Source organism: Diuraphis noxia, unplaced genomic scaffold (genome assembly GCF_037042655.1).
Source record: "Diuraphis noxia isolate RWA-SAM2 unplaced genomic scaffold, SU_Dnox_SAM2 contig0005, whole genome shotgun sequence".
Classification (NCBI taxonomy): domain Eukaryota; kingdom Metazoa; phylum Arthropoda; class Insecta; order Hemiptera; family Aphididae; genus Diuraphis; species Diuraphis noxia.
The window spans coordinates 29694444-29712587 of NW_028301715.1; the positions used below are offsets into that span (position 1 = coordinate 29694444).

General features: G+C 27.9%; 1 protein-coding gene across 3 annotated transcripts in view; it reads right to left on the reverse strand.

Moving 5' to 3' along the window:
- LOC107163534 (octopamine receptor beta-2R-like) overlaps positions 1-18144 on the reverse strand; it is a 192380-nt gene that overhangs the window by 90703 nt on the left and 83533 nt on the right. For all 3 annotated transcript variants that reach the window (XM_089228505.1, XM_089228506.1, XM_089228507.1), the window contains one exon: positions 12984-13132. In XM_089228505.1, coding sequence (XP_089084631.1) covers positions 12984-13132 — 149 coding nt within the window. The remainder of the gene's footprint in view (positions 1-12983; positions 13133-18144) is intronic.

Sequence of the window (18144 nt, forward strand, 5' to 3'; positions counted from 1 at the left end):
TCTTCTCTTTTCAAAAATTATTAAAGATTGAATTTATTTTCAATAAAATATATAAAAAACGACGATTTTCCAAAATTATGTATGATCTGCTATTCTATAAGTCTTAAAAACAAAGTATTATGTACAATCAATTTATCATACCGACAACCAAATAGCAAAAGTTTTCGTCTAAAAAATATAATTTTTTTAATGGTTAGGTTTTATTTAGCACGGCAGATAGAAAGTATAAAACAGATTATGGTGCTAACTCATGAAACGAGATAATTGTGATTTTAACTTATTGGTATAGTTTAAAACGAATCCATCAAAAAGGGTTTAAAAAGTACGTTTGGTAAAATGAACAATACAGTGTATTATTTAATATTAAATCATTGTATTTTATAAACTAGATTAGGTTATTCTAGAACAAGTATGTTTTGATATTTCATCTTTCTTCAGCAATGAAAGAGAACACTTTTAAAACTTTTAACAAGATGATGATTTAGTTTTTCGAGTTGTATTTAATATATGTCAGTTTGATAAGGTTTCTCAAAGAGTTGGTCAAAGTTTCAAAATTTAAAATTTCCTATTGTCTTCTATTCTTCGGAGTTTCTTGTAACATTAAGTGTTCTATAGAGTTCAACGAAGAAATTACAATTGATAGAATGAAACAGTGACATATTATAGGAAAAATGGCTAAAGGCTTAAAATATATATACATAAATATATAATGTTATGCATAATTACTATTATGAAATCTTTGGAAAAAATATGTAAAACTCTGTTATTGTTCGAGTACAATACGTTGGCGCAATAAGAAATACATTATGCAAAAATGTATAATTAGGTAAAGAAGAACAGAAAGTTGTATTAATTTAAAAACATTATAAAGAATATTGACCAGTTAAGCACAGACGATTTATTAAAACCAGCCATATTACCTTTATTACCTTGTTTAATTATATTTGAATGCATGCGCTTTATATGATGGAATATAATGAAATAAACAGAGTGCTCAATAAGTATATAAGTCTGGGTAACTAGCATCTAATTCATAAATTTTATGAGAATTTCTGTATTCTAATTTTTGCATATAATTCGGTTGTGTAAAGTCTGATGTATAAAAGTTTGATATTTATTTTTATAATATCTTCCTAATACGAGTGTGTGCAACTGCGTATATAAGACGTGTAGTTGTACTGACAAAAAAACTTTTAAGAGATAAATTGGGATATTAACAGCTATATTTGATATTAATGTAATATTATTATGTTTTCAATATTTGTATTTAAATAATAATATAATAAAATATTATTTGGTATATAAAAATCAAAATGATCGATACTTCTTAAGTTTAAAATATTTAGGAGCCCACTTAATTAAAATATATTATGCGAAAATCAGAATATTATTGACATTTCGTAATAACATCTCACAAACTTAAAATTTAAAGAACAAATATCTTTTTTCTAATATATTATTATTAACGCCCTGTGTAATGTATAATATAATGCCTAACACAATATTATTATACACAGTATAATGCACACTCGTATAATAAATTATCGTAACTAACGCGGTAATCAATTTTCTATAATACTTAACCCATAGCCAAATACAATGATGATGAATACCACCGCAATTACGAAATTTCGATGGATTTATGTAACATAAAACCCTGCAACGACGTGCCGAAATGGCAAGCGTTACATATATGGTGTATTACAGTAATATTATGTTTTTGGCGTGGTAAAAAGACGTGAGCGCCAAATGTTTATAATATCTGTGTAGGTATATGCAATATAATATATTTACATTATACATATAATACTATTTCATGCACACACGCACGCATTACGCGTGTATTTTGAATAAGCCAATATATTATTATGAAGGTATATAGCGGTTATAACGTAGTTATTGGTGTATCCGCATAGTCATATCTACATATATGAGGAGTAGGAACTATTTGTGCGCATGTGGTCCATAATATAACATAATATATTATTAAAAATACTTGATATTATAATTGTATATACAGATGGAACCATATATAATATAGAGAGACTATCTTGTCAATATTAATAATACTGATATAAATGATATAAATCAGTCACATAGGTATGTTGTTATAATTAGTTTACCAATATATTAGCATAGCGCCCACCGTGTCATCATAATTAAAATATGAAAATAATATTATCAACAATATAGTAATACACACACATATATATATATTTATTTATTATATTAGTATACATATTACAATTTTATGACATAAATAGTTCATATTTCATCATATTGATGACACCTTTACGTAATTTACGTTTCATCACAATCAAAATTTAGTTATGAACTTATTTAAATACAAATCGAATGAAATTAAGAAGGCCTCTTGGGTCGTCCTTTATATTGCCACAACACTGTCGGTGACCACCGATCAATGTCAATGTTTATTTGTCTTGTAACTATGTTTATTCAAAGTGTTTCAAACCAGAATGGTGATTTTTTCTGCGTATAATTGGAACATAAAGAGAAAAAAAGAAAACAAAAGAAACAAAAGAAAAACTAAACATGAAGAGTGGAAAGACATTTTTCTGAGAACAATGTGATCCACTTTCTTACTCTTCTCCTACTCTTAGAAACGTTTTTTTCCTCATGTAATGGTTTATCATTAAATTCAAATTTAAAACGTCCACACAGTGATCTACTCAATGGGCCAAAGACGAGGTCATGTGAAATAGTCTACGAGTTTATCCAGAAGAAATATTTGACATGTACATCGGTATACGTATGACTTGACGGTATCAACTATCAAGGTCTTAGTCTGATACGGGTCGATACATATTGCTGGTGCCTACACCGTACACATAACTTCTTCAACCCTCGTTTTTAACCGAGACGTATGTAAACATATTCGCCTTGAACAAAATTTACTTGTAACTATATATCTGTATATTAGTGCTAGTTTCTGTTTTTTTTTTTCATAAATACATATATGTATAGCGATAAAATTCCGTGGATCTGATGCTCTATAATATGTTCAATATTATATTACGGTATTTGAAATAGATACCGAAAACAGGGTCAATAGAAACACTTTCAACTTTAATGTATCATACGAACCGTTCTATTTTGGGTAAATGGTAAAACCAAAATAAATAATAGAATAAAATATTGTATAAAAATACTATTTTCTTTTAGCACATTAAATAGGTTTGCAGGTACATTGAAAGTATTTATATTTTGTGAATTTTTTTTTTTACGTTTCTATTGGTCAGGAAGATGTAGTTAATAACAAATATTTATGATTTTTTACATTAATTATTTTAAAATAATTAGAAAAAAAATGTGGGATATGTTTTTAAATAGACGAAATTCTCTCCCGATTTCATTTCTAATCGCAAACCACTGCGGTTTACCACCGTTCACTACTGTTTACCACAGTTTTAGGTAGGTACATATAGTAATAGCTACATATTATACAACAAAGTACATGCATCATCAATATGGTCATATTATAAGGTTATCGGTGCAAAGCTTTAGAACAAGCCAACTATCGGCTGTTATCCCTTAGCGTGTATCACATCACGTCATATAAGAGTTCACCCATGGACGATTTATATGCACTTAATTCTTATATTATACCTATTATATACACTATACTCAAGACTAACGGACAGCATATTATAGGTACCATTCTTCATCATGGCTTATAAACTGTACCTAATTAATGTCGTGGTGTAAATGCTGCGAGTGCGAAAATTAATTACTGTGGTGGCAGCGTTTGAAAACATAATATTTTCAAGCGTTTACCAAGTGGGTGGACTGCGGGAAGTGATGCTGAAGCAGAAATCGGATGTGCCTCGTGAACTTATACCACCGCAATGCACGTAAACACTTCACGCACACTAATAAACATGTATAGTAATATATTATAATACACATGCAAATATTACAATATAATCATTATATAAAATGCATTGTACGAGTGATAGGTACACCTTTTAGATATATACATATAATATAATATAATTATATAAATTCAGCGATAATAATTATTGTTTTTGTCGTCGGTCAAATCTCTGGCGACGCGAACTGTGAAATATTGTAATATTTTCTTATACAACATTACAACATAACATTACAACAGTATATTATAATATTAATATAATAACATATATGTAGTCCATACGTTCTAGGTAATATATTACTTATAATTATATATACGTTACATATTAATGTATTATAGGCACATAAAAAATTGGTACAATATATACATAATAATAATTATGTTTGCAGTGTATATAATATTATACGAACCACTAGCGATGAACGGAGCGGAGTAGTAGTCAGTAGATACGCAGTTACCTCACGTATAACTGTCATAAATAAATCTGAGTTAATTTAAAGTTAATTGTAATAGCAACAAATATCTTAATTTTAAAACACATATAAATCGATTTACTAACATAGATGCCAATGATATCAGAAGGTATTTGGCTCGTCACATCAGAAGCATTATACATGCTTTTTGTTTTCTGATTCATAAATGTAACATTCAGTAAGTCCATTATAAGAATAAACAGTTGTGAAAAAACTTATTTTTTATGTTTAATAGTTTCCTTGTACGATATATTATTATAATATACTATATTTTTAATGTTAACAGAATTATTATTTTTACTTTACGAACTAATTTAATGTTAAAAACGGTTTTATAGTTTCCTGGAAAACTGCGTTTTTGGAGTTATTGCTTAGTAGCTTTTGACGGCAGTAAACGTGACTAATAGTGATATTTTTTTGTAACAGATGCATGCTACAAAATCAGCTGCAGACTGCCAACTAACAAAAATCAGAACCTAAGTATAGCGTACGCTATATACACAACATAGATTATAGAGTATATTTCCGTGAAAATACGTCGGATCCAATCCATTTCGAGTCCCACGCGAATTTATGGCCGCGAAAAACCTCTACCTTCGTACAGACGTGACTCGTAAAAGACGAATTCCCGAGTGATATACTTTAATATTTATGGGCAATTTATACGACGAGACGGTTGAGTGCGTATGTTAGCACGTGTGTATGAGCGTGTACTTTTCGTTTCAAAACACATAGATATTTGCATGTAAACGTTTTATTATGTATTCAAATATAGTTTGTAAGAAGAAATTCTATTATTTTTTTTTTTTTTGCATAAACATTGCTGTAATCAGCTCAATGCGAAATTTTGAAAACATAAAGATTACGGTAGCGTTCGCGTTTGGATTTCGCTTGACTTTAAAATGTAATAGAGTATTATTCTGCGTTCGACAAAATAATATATTATATAAGACGCTATTTTCAGTATCTTAAATTCCTTAGTGATTAAAATGGTCGACTGCATAATTTTTGAATTAGGTGGCTAACCAAGAGCCGGAGCCTTGTAATACAGACATACTTTTTCTATGTGAGATGTGAGATAGGAGAAATAAAATAATAACCCGATTTTATTGGCATGAGTTTATTTGAATAGATTGGAAAATTTCATTAAAACTTAATTTGAGACTGAGAAAGCCGAATGGCATTTTACTCGAATCAAGAAATTTACAATTCACAGTGAAATAAATCTTGATATAATAATAACGAAAACAAAAATATATAATACATTTTCTCTCGTTTAGTAAACACAATAATTACTATATGCATGTGTATTATACACGGTTGATTTATTAATACACATCAGTAATTTCAAATCATCATTCTTCATGATTTCACTGATTGCGACGATTGTCCATAGAAAATAATAATTTATTGTCGCTATATCTAATACTAACGATGGGATCCTTGGATGCTCGCGAAGAAACACATTTATTATTAAACACATCAATTATTTGATGATAAAATAAGAAAACACGTACAAACTAGATAGCTAAAAAAAAAAAAAAAACAATAGAATGTTCGTAAAAATATTTTTTTGGCGTTGACGTGCTGATAATATACGTTCACCACTGATTTTAAACCATCAGTAAACAACCACCAAGGGAGCGATTAGTATTGACATAGGACTCACACATGTCTAAGGGGAAAAAATCATATAAAAACTAAGCCGTGCACAGGTCTTTTGATTGACTTTCGAGATGAAAAGAAGACGAAAAATATTTTCGGTCGATTACACGCTTGATCTTCAACAAAAATAATACTTTGGACGGAAATAGAGAGTCAGTGAAAAATGAATATTTACAATATATCATATTTTTATGTTTGTGACCTAATATTTTTTGGTGGTAATATATGGAAGATGAGGTGTTCTTCATGCTGAGTGTGTTTCGGACAGTCATGGCTATAATATCGTCTCAACTTTGGCAGCTTTCTTGATGACAACGGTAGCAGTGGCACGGCGCGGCGGTGGCGTTATAAAACTGGCACAAGACAACTCATAGTATAGTATTATGGGGTACTTGCTTCTTATAGGAACCCACCAAAATGGTAAATTACTATACAATATAGATCCAATGTATAAAACAAAATCGGCAGAGTCATAACACTCTACTTTAATATAATTAATTAATAACCAATCATTTTGCAACAGGTGTAAAAATAATAATTTATTATAGACGAGAATTATTTTTTCCATTAAAAACGTCTCATCGACATTTTAAAACTATATCCATATAACATCAAAGTTTTGTTTAAATAATTTTGTTATAATAATGTATACCTACCCAATACCCACCTACATAATAATGTTTTAAGAATATATTTTGGAAATTATGTAAAAAACAATACAAAATAATCGCCCACAATAGATTAAAAAAATCAATTCAGTTTATTTAAATTAATGAGTAATGACTGAGGTCTAGTTATTGAAATAGATTATTTTACCGTCTAATATATGAAAACTTATGTTTGTATTAGAAGTTTAACACGGTTTTATGATTAAAAATTATAGTTAATTAAATACTGCTAAAATACAATAATAGTCAAATCATTATAAATACTAAATTGTTATTTGTATACAGTTTTCTAATTTTTTCGAAAGATTAATTCAAAAAATAAAAATTGTTAATTTGATTCTTGAATAACGCTATTAACATATCTTTTACATTAATTTCATTAGACAGCCATGTTTATTGTTTAATAAATGCAGTTCTACAACTCGTATGGAATTAAAATTTTTTTTTATATAAAATGTGTTTAAATAAAAATCTACTTTTACTAACAAAATTAATTTAAAAATAAACTATACCTATATAATTAGATTTTTTTTACTTCAAAGGTGGCTTTATGTATACAATTATTTAGTTTTAGCATATTAAATATTTAAACGCTAAGAGATGGATTATTTATGCATTAAACGCTAAGCTTTAAAACTTTTTTTCAAACGAATAACTGAAAAAAAATTATCTTACGCTTGGTGTAATGAGTTTTTATAGTTTAGGATAGGTTGATAAAACCACCTAACCGAAACGGATTTAGGAGTATTATTACTTAACAAATTCATATTAAGTGGTTGTTCTGATAATCAAGAATTACTAATTTGTAACCGATCGTTTTTATCGTTTATAGAAAATATTGATAGTGACCATCATACATTTGTAGACCGGCAAGTCGTGTTATCATACATTGGAAAGAGGCCAAAATCAAAAATGAATATCTATAAGCCCCAGCAAACGAAGACAATTTGTCATCTGACTTTGCTCTTTCGTCGGAGACTGCCAATTCTCTGTCTGTCTACGTACGAAGAATAGTCAAAGTGTTATAATATAGTGTGGATTACAGAAAATCTCATGAGCCATTTCTAACTTTCGTCAATCTTAGCACGCGAGTTTTCCAAAAATAATACATCATACATTTCAATGAGTAAAACATTTTCCCCAAATGTGGATTTTGTTGGTGATTTTAAAATTGGAATACTTCAACGCTGTATGTAATTTGTTTATTTTTGAAATAGACACGTATGCTATGAAATGTAAAAAGTAAATCACATAGGTACAAGATAAATTATCTTCTGTCAGTGTTGTTGTACATTTGTTGCACACATAAAATTACCAATTGTATATAATGTACGTATTAGTGTATTACCAACGTTAAATTAATATAAGATAATAAAATAATATAAACAATAATAAAAAAAAATCATTTTATTATTTTTTATTATGTATAAACATATTATTATGTCGACGATGATTTGCTTAAACGCGAAGGTTTAGTCATTTTTTGTATATGTATAGAAAAAATCTGAATAATTTAAATGAATCAATACAAATAGAACAACAATATAACCCCCAGCAAATGGTTATTTTATACGTAATTATCGTTTGTTCCATGTGTTCCAAATGTATGGAAAAATAAAGCATAAAATGCTTAAAAGTAAAATTGTATTGTTAGGGTATTCGTGTACCTATGGATTATATTAATATATTAATATTATACAGTAACGAATCGTTAATGAACGATGTTAATTGTGAGATTTGTTGGTTTGTTTAAATGCTGTTCTCAAATAGTGAATGAAAAAAATGAAATGAATAATATTATAATATTCATAAAGATAATGCATTTTTATAGTTATTGTTAATAATATAAAATATTATTTTGATTGGAAATAATTTTGGAAATAATAAATACCTAATATAATACTTACCAAATGGAGTCTTATGAATGAAAATTACTGAAGTGTAAACTTAAACAGTTTTATGATTAAAAAACAGGTCCCAAAAAATAAATATTTGTATGTTTTATCACTTGATTAACTAAATGTTTTCAGTCACAAAAACATTTTGATCACTTGACATATTTATATTTTATTTCTTTTCTCGTCGATCATAGACAAGAAAATTAATTTAAGGACTTAAACTACTTTATTCACGAGGTTTAAAACGACAACATATATATATATATATGTTATGTAAATGTGTGGAATTATTTTGAAACCAAAAAAACTAAGGAAAAAAAGCATTTCAGGTTAGTTTGATGAAATTTATATTATATTTTTAATAATATTATGACTATAAGTATTGTGTACATTTATTTTCATGATCTGCTGACTAATATAAAATTATTACGTTATTTTTTTATCTTTCTTTAACAACTGGACGTGCTTAGACGTTTTTCTTATTATATGCACTATCCATCAGTTTTGCTTGCACATAACATAAAATGTTCAACATAATCGTAGACACAATAGTCTTCGCACATCATGTCGGCTTTCCGACAACTTCTCCCACTGTCCCACTAACAGAACATGATTGATGTGGATTTATTAGGAATGTTTATATCTTTTTGTGAAGAAAACAATTTTGTTGAATCTTGAAAATCGAAAACTTTTAAAAAGTTTTTTGGCAAAACCGTTTTAAATTCATCGTTTATATGTATAAACCCTATGTTCCAGACTGTTTAAGAAAAAATAAAGATGATATTTAACATAAGTTACAACTTGTACTATAATTGGAATGAACCTACAGAAACGACGACTGGAAATTTTGATTAATTCGATGAGTTTTGACTCATACTTTTAATAAAAACGATATAGGTATGAAAAGATGACCAGAATACCGAGTTTCATCTATTATGACAGGTAGTGACTAGTGGGTAGTAAATACAATTTATGATTCAACTAAACAAAATTACGAAAATACTCATAACTGAGATTTATTTCTCTTGTATCAATTATTAATACGACTTACGAGTATTGTAATAATATAATAATTAGAGCTATAGATTTGCAGAAAATTAATGATTTTAGTTTACTGTGAAACATAGCTTCTTTAATACAAAGTTTGAATTTAGTACTAAATAATGAATTTAATTTTGAGACCTTTTTGTTATTTCATCAAACTATTAGATACTTACACAATTATAAGGCCATTTCACATCAAGAAAAAATAAAGTTGTTTTTTGATTTTCTGATTCTAACTTCTTCAAAAATTGAAATATGACAATGTTTACTTTTTTAATATAACATTTTTTGAATTTGGGGGATTGATATTAGAAGTATGGAAAGTTGATATCGAATAAACTTAACAATATATTCAAATTTCTTTTCAGTATTATTATCACTTCATTAAATAGTTTGGTAATTACCTACGTTATTGGAAGTAAAACACGTCCATTCTCATGTGTGACGCGTGTGTTTAACAATGACACTGAATCACCACTTTTAATCCTCTTCAATATTTTTTTTGCCATTTTTATATTTTCTTTGTTTAACCGATATAATATTATTTGACTCATTTTATTATTATCATAATTGTATTTAAAACGCAATATAGTATAGAGAGTGCCTATGAAGTGTAATAAATTTCATGGTATACTAATAATTAAATTTATATAATTTATTTTTCAAACTATTTAATATTTTTACTGTTGGGTTTGCTATCTCGAATAAAAAAAAACATTACAACTCCTTAAGAATGATAATACACGGAGTCTAATCTGCTGTACCTGCACTCTGCAGTCTACTTTAGCTTCGATCTGTTCACGGTGTATTATTTCATTCAATGGCACTATGGGAGATAATACGATTGTAATGTGTGTGCGCGTGTGTGTTTTTGTACACGAATAGGGGCTTTGTAGACGACATGAGATTCGACGAGTAGAGGCAGGTACGTGCGTACTTATATACATATATCTATATACTTGGCACACTCGAAAACTATAACAACAATACGATTGCGATATCCGGCTGCACAACGTCCCAATGTCCCATTGTAAAATAGTTCATTAAACGACAAACGAAGATAGATTAAGCGAACGGCGACAGTTGATATTATATTATTATAGTGATGACGCGCAGTGCAAGCTTTTAGTTCAGAGCGTACAATAGGCACAGGGTCTGCATATAATTATTGTCATTATGCTATAATAATAATATGCATTTATACTGGAATCATATAAAAATATACTTGTGATTCAGTGAACGTGTTCACCCCCTTTTTTCTTCAACATGAGTAGTTATTGACTTTTTTAGTTATTTAATTTTGTCTAATAAATATGAATAATATAGCTAAAATAATTTGGTAGGTAGATATAAATTGTTATTAAACCATTATTATAAGTGAAGACTAAACGTTTGTTTGTATCGCTACAGGACACTCCTTATTTAGTACTAAAAATCTCGAGAATTTAACAATAATAAAATATAATTCGAATAACTCAACTATTAAAGTTTCCTTTAAATGGAGGCGAGCAAAAATGCTGAACCACAATGCATATATAAAAATAATATTTGAAGAGTAGAATAACTCGGGGTGGCAGCATATTTCGATATCAGCTGAGTTTTCACCGTTAATCAAAACTCGCTATACACAGGATCAGATGTAAACCAAATATACCTATTCATAGGCTTACTCTTCGTGGCGTTATTACGTTCACTTTGCAATAATAATTATAATAACAACGACAACAATATACGTCTTTATGTGTATAGAACAATACTGGAATCTCGCGAGAATACGAACACAATTCCATTTTATTGCTTTGCTATAAATTACATTGTCATATTTTTCACCGAATCGCAATAAAATAAAATATAGTATAATACTAATAATTAACTCGCTCGCATTTCTACGACTTAAACGTCTATTTAGTCTTTACCGTCCGCCGGGCTAAAAATTAGTATGCGTTTGCGTCTGTACGTGTTATTATAACGTGAAATGATTAATTGGTGGTTGTTTGTACTTTAAGTCTGTAAGTGTATACATATTATATACTCTATAACAGTATACTTGCATATGTTAATAGAATTAATGTGTACAATTGGCCTATAGACACTATCGTGTTCAAGACCAATCGATACATGTGTGCAGGCTTATAATTTTTTTTGTTCAGCGTGATGTGCGCCTATTAGGTATACATATATAGGTACCAACTAAACTGCAAGGATGACATAATATATTGTTGTATTGTCGTGTTTGTTTGGGGCTACGTGACTGTTAATCGCTTCATTCATCGAATTCATAAATTTGTGGGATTCGAACATTTCATAAAAACGACCACCGCACCGGTATTCTAAATGATTGCAGTGCCACGACAGTAAAACACACATGTCTAAATATTGTACCTATAGGTATGTCGGACGAGTGATCTAAATTTATTGGATACGACATCGATCACGACCGCGATAAATTTTACGCGTCTCTTCAAAACACAATTCCGTATTGTAATATTTGAATGCCCGTTTTAAGACGTTCCAATATTGAGTTATAAAAATGAGCCAAAGGTACTAAAACTTTAACAATAATTAAAAAGTTGTATGATTAAACGTCAATGGTGTGAATATCATTAACAATATGAATTTTACGATATTGTACAATATATTTTATGGAACTATAGCTGATACTTGACGATAATCATCGTTTTAACTGTTAAGTACTCTTCAAAACAATACCAGATTAAAACATTTGGTGTCCTAGCTGGTGCAGGTAATTTTCCCGTAAAATTATAATTTATATACAATTCAACAATATATGCGATAATTATATCGGTACTGAATAAACTAAATTTCTCTTTAAAATAATGTTCAAAAAGTAATATTTCATAATAACAAATTATTATGTAATAATTTTCATACAATAATATAATATTTTTGCTAAATGCCTGAATTTATTTATTCATATGAATGTGTATCGATGATCATACGCATTATAATACTTCTAATTAAACATTATGTTCTAAACCTATAAGGATACACAACTAATAATCTTGAATTTTGTTAGTTAGTTTGTTTTTTTTTTTTTTTAAGTTTGTATTGTACAATTTTACTTAAATGTACATACAATATAGGTAATGTATTGTATGTGCAGCAGTACAATCTTACGTAATTAAAAAAAAAATTTCTTATTATCTTAACAATATAATATTATAAATATTTTAGAAGTTTGATAATAACTCATTTTAATTCTAGTTAAGTCACCAAATGTCATATTTATTGTGTTATAAATGTACCATAAAACAGTTATTTGAATCAACGTGTGATAGAAAAATAAAAAATAAAAAAAACTACGAATAAAATAAAACCTCACCGTTTCCATTTGACGTCATGTTTTCGCTGTCTGGTGGCCGTAATCTGTGACTATAGTGTTGAATCCTGTGTTGATGTATGCTGTTAAGAATTATATTACTAGACGTCCGGGACAGAGCTTGTCGTTGTCGCACAGCTTCTTTGTAAATCCTAGAAAATAAACAATATACGATACGTTGACTAACAACGATAATAATTTCGAATGTTTGCATGTGATTTTAAGTAAAGGGTTTTGAGTATTTATAAAAAACAGAAAGGGTTAAGTGGGTATAATTACAAACTAATAACACATGTACGCAAACATGGTAAAAAAAAAGCATTTGGTATTATTACTTATAAGTATATGTGTGAATGTTTAATTTGTTCTTTACTTAAAATTTATCGAGCAACGAAATAGTATAATATTACACATTTAATATTTTTTTTAAAGTTAAAAACTTTGAATAAAACTTATTTACAATCCAATAATACTTATCGGCTACAATACAGATTTGTAATTATATTTTTACACTTGATTTTACTGACTCCTTTTCTGAATATTGTATACAATTTATTATTCAATATGATCTGAATATTCTCATACTATTCATATTTATTTTGATTTATAATATTTTTCGTTTATAAATTGTTATACAATTTGACTGTGCTAATAAATCTAACGTACCTATCGTCAGTTTTAATTTGTATTAGATACATTATTGTATTTAATGCATGTTCTTCAACTGTTTTCTAATTATAAAATGATTCTGTTTGGTTTTATGTAGTACCTACATTTTTAACTAACATTTTTACTACAGTTGCTTGAGCTATACCATTATAATATGTAAAATGTTTCTTCTATTTGTATTATTCGCTGGTTTTCATAACAAATTTATTGCCTTAAACACCAAATAATTTGTACATGACGCTAACGATTAAATATATTAGCCCTTGTTTACTTCCTATGGATTTCTGATAACTGTTAGTTGGGTCCATATGTACATTCGTTCTTTCTAGGCATTTAATTCATTATTTAAATCACTTTTTACTATTTGATATATTTTATCATACAATTCTGTGTATTTCCTATAATTAAATATTGGTGTTATTTTTATTTTTTATGTAATACATATAATGCAGCGGCTGAGATCCGTTGTTGGCGTCACGTACTTGTAAATCTGTAATTCACTTACTGCTCCTTTGTTGTACAATAAAATTATCGTATTATTTAATTAATAATAATAATAATTTTTCTTAGGAAAAATGTAAATATTTTATTTTTGATCATACCGTGTTTATTTACTTTAAAAAATCATTCTTGATGTATATTTTCTATACAAAATAGCTAGTTTTGATATTTCACATCTTAACAAAATTCATACTTTTTATTTTATTTTATTTTTTTATTTATTAATTGAAAAAAATTTACAATCTATATATAATAAGTAAATGTGATAGTAACAAAATTATGGTTAAGACGTGAAAAACATGAGGGAAGGGAGCTTCTAGTGACACTACTTCCAATTTGAACTTAGGGGGGAGGTAAGGGTTTAGTGTATACCCCATTACTCCATCACCATTTTCAAGTCCACACATTATTAAATCTAATCAATCTAAAAGTAAAAATTACTTTTACGGTTTCTAAATTGTATACGAGTAAGAGTAATGAATCATACATTAGGTTATTAATTATTTCAGTTATTTTTGCTATTTCTATTGTTGAGAAAGGATAATTTATTTTATTGTTCGTTGTATTGATGTGACCTATTAGACACCTCGAAGTGTTTTCCAACCCTTATGTATATGTCTCGGGTACCTACTTCACGTTCGAGTTCCAAAATGAAATCCCGCTGTCTGCATCTCCCTTAAATTAAAATTAACCTATCTATTTTATATTGTTATCTAACTGCAATAAATAATATATTCTTATTTATTATTATTTGGTTTGTCATTATTATATTGTTTTGTTTTACTTTTGTGAAATTCTCGTTGAAGAAGTTCACAAGAATTGTAACTCCATCGCTCTCACTATAATATTGTGACACATCAAAATATCCCTGAAAAAATTATTCCATGACAAAATATCCCGCGTAACTATTAATTAAAAATTTAAACCTTTTTATACAAGTTACGTACATGAAGATATAAATACATTTATATAATACAAAAAATTAGTTAAACATTTTTTAAAAATATATTGAAATGGTATATTTTTTGTCAAAAATTATTACCTATACTTATTATTATTACTTATTATAATACTCAGTTATGTACTACTGATTTTAAATATTTATTATTAGTTTCGTCATATCCTCTTAGAACAGCAAATAACCACTCGTCTAAATTTTTATAGTTTGGCCTTTTTTTGTTCTACCTCCTGCAGACCTTGTTCTCGCTTTATTATTATTACTTCTAATCGCAACAGTTATTATATTATATTTTGTCGGGGATATTTTGACCAGGATATTTTTACGTGGGATATTTTGTCATAAAATATTTGGGCGCCCGGGAATTGGGCCACTTTTTATTACTACATTTATTTTTTGACTAACTTTATGGACCTTGTATTATATTGGTAAAATGAGTATTGGCATTATTTATAAAAATTATTTCATATATTTGACTAATTTTATGAACCTTTTGTATATTAAATTACTTAAATCTTTATGGAAGTATTAAAAAAAACTTTTAATTATTAGACGTATTGTATTTTTATTTGTTAAACAAAAAATAATAATTGGTTAATAAACGTTATAATTATATTCATATTACATCACATATTATTATCATAAATTTGTGTGCTATACTTTTATGGCCCAATCTACGGGTACACTTTAAAAATATAGATTTAATTTGTGGCCCAATCTCCGGATAGTAAAATGTAAATAAATATTCTAAATGAAACAGGTAGTTAAAATGTGGCCCAATTCCCGGGCGCCCGAATATTTGTGAGGGGATATTTTGTCTTGGAACCATATAATATATTACTATATTTCCATTACCTACTACATCAATGACCTCAAACTAATCTGACCGTAATGAGTGAAGTTTATTCTTCTGTGCATTATCTTTAATAATACTAAATCTCTTGCGTGTGGATGACTCCAGGATTTTCTCTTTTATCGTATTTTAAAATTATTTTTCTCTAGGATCATATGTGATTATTTCATGTCTTGTTTCAATACATTTATAAAATTATAGACGTCATAATAGTATCGAGATTCTGTTTCGATATATAATTTATTTGTCGAAACAGAATCTTGATTGGTAACTCTAAAAATCATGTTGCAATATGTTACATCATAGAAGAATTAATTGTTATAAATATTAACTGAAACCAGCAGAATAAAAATCATTTTTGAAGCTTTAAAGACATCTAAATAATAACATTACTTTGATAACCCTCTGTGCAAATAGAATAATTTCAGCGCCATAATTCAATTATTCTCACGAGTAATGAGTAGTGACTAATGAGATATTGTTTGAAAACAACAATTTTACAACGTTACTGTGTTAGAACAATTTATGAATAATTAATGAAAATTTAAGCATTTTTGATGATTAGAATGTCATAATTTAAATATAATATACCTACTAGTAGTTATGTTTGATTATTTTATAGTCTATAGTATATGTACCATATTTGTGTAGCTTGAAATATTTAACAACTTTTTATCATACATACATAATGGATATATATATATAATATTGTAGCAAACAATATAGGGTATTAAGCACTTAAAGTCTTAAAACGATATATAGAAATAATAAAGTGAATATAATATACATAGTTAAATATGAATATTTTTTTCTGCATTTTTTAATGATAATGATATCATTTTAACCTTCATACATGGAAATATTTCTTTGATTTGCTCCGGTTTTGTTGGATTTTATAAAATTTATAGTCGTAGGTTTTTTCGATCGTTGATTTAGAATGCTTTCGTAGCAGTATCTAATGATCTTCTCGAGAAATAATGGAAAATTCGAAATTCTAATAGTACACGTACAAACGTCCAATCTTTACCTACGTAATTTCCGATTGACTGCTTTTGTACACGTAAGGGTATATTTGTGAAAGAATCAGGAGAACACATTAACTAGGTACGTGTTAAAAGTGATTTCAGTGGGACAAAAAAATAACAAGAAAAAAAAAATTTGCACTAACGGAAAAACCAATAGCTTTGCAGTTCTGCCTCATTTTAAGAACCTTAACGGTGAAAAAACCCAAAAGGACTCACGACTCACAAGTCGAGGTAATTAAAACACAATAGCAAATATAGTTAATTAGTAAGTCGTGTTATAGTTTGCGTTTGTAAAAAAAAAAATTTAGGTTTATTGCAATTAATTATGTGATGGGTACGTGAGTAAAATAAATGAGTATATATAACACGTTACTGATAATTCTATCATAAATGGTGAGACGAAACAAAAATAATTCTTTCCATATTAATGTTGATTTTAGCACATAATAATATATATTATTTTTCTAACCCCGATACCAGTGTTCCAAGATACAAGATTCATTGGTGTTATGACTAGAAATGAATAATGACTATAAACATTACCCAATAAAAAAATAAAAATACATAATAATAATCTACGAGTAGTAACCACATGTGATGGTTCGTTGAACAAAATAAAAAAAACGGATTTAATAATTGTGAGAAAAAAATAAAATACCCAACCCAGAAGACAGAACATTAAACATTATTAATGACAGTCTAATAAAATACATTTAATTTGATTTTGGATAAAAACATAAGGCACAATACGATTTGTTATGTTTGCGTTTTGCAGTTGTGAGCAATATATCATAAACAATTATTTTTTGTTTGTCCAAAAATTATGGGTCACAAATTAATATTTGAACATTTTTAATCTTATGTGTAATATCAATAAAAGTCTTCCCCCAGAAAGCTGTAAATTATGGTTTATATAATATTAATATTATTAGACTTTACGTGTGTTACAGGTTGTCGCTTATCGCATTTTTAGCTCCTGATAGCAGTTATATGAACTTCATCGCAAACAAGAGGTATGTTTCTTTTGATTACGACATCCACATAACCAAAGTAGGAAACAGCCTCCACGCAATCATCTAACATGAGGATGATCCTGATACCAACCACCCCTCTATTCACGTCTAACCACTAACCACTAAACACGCAAAAAACTGAAAT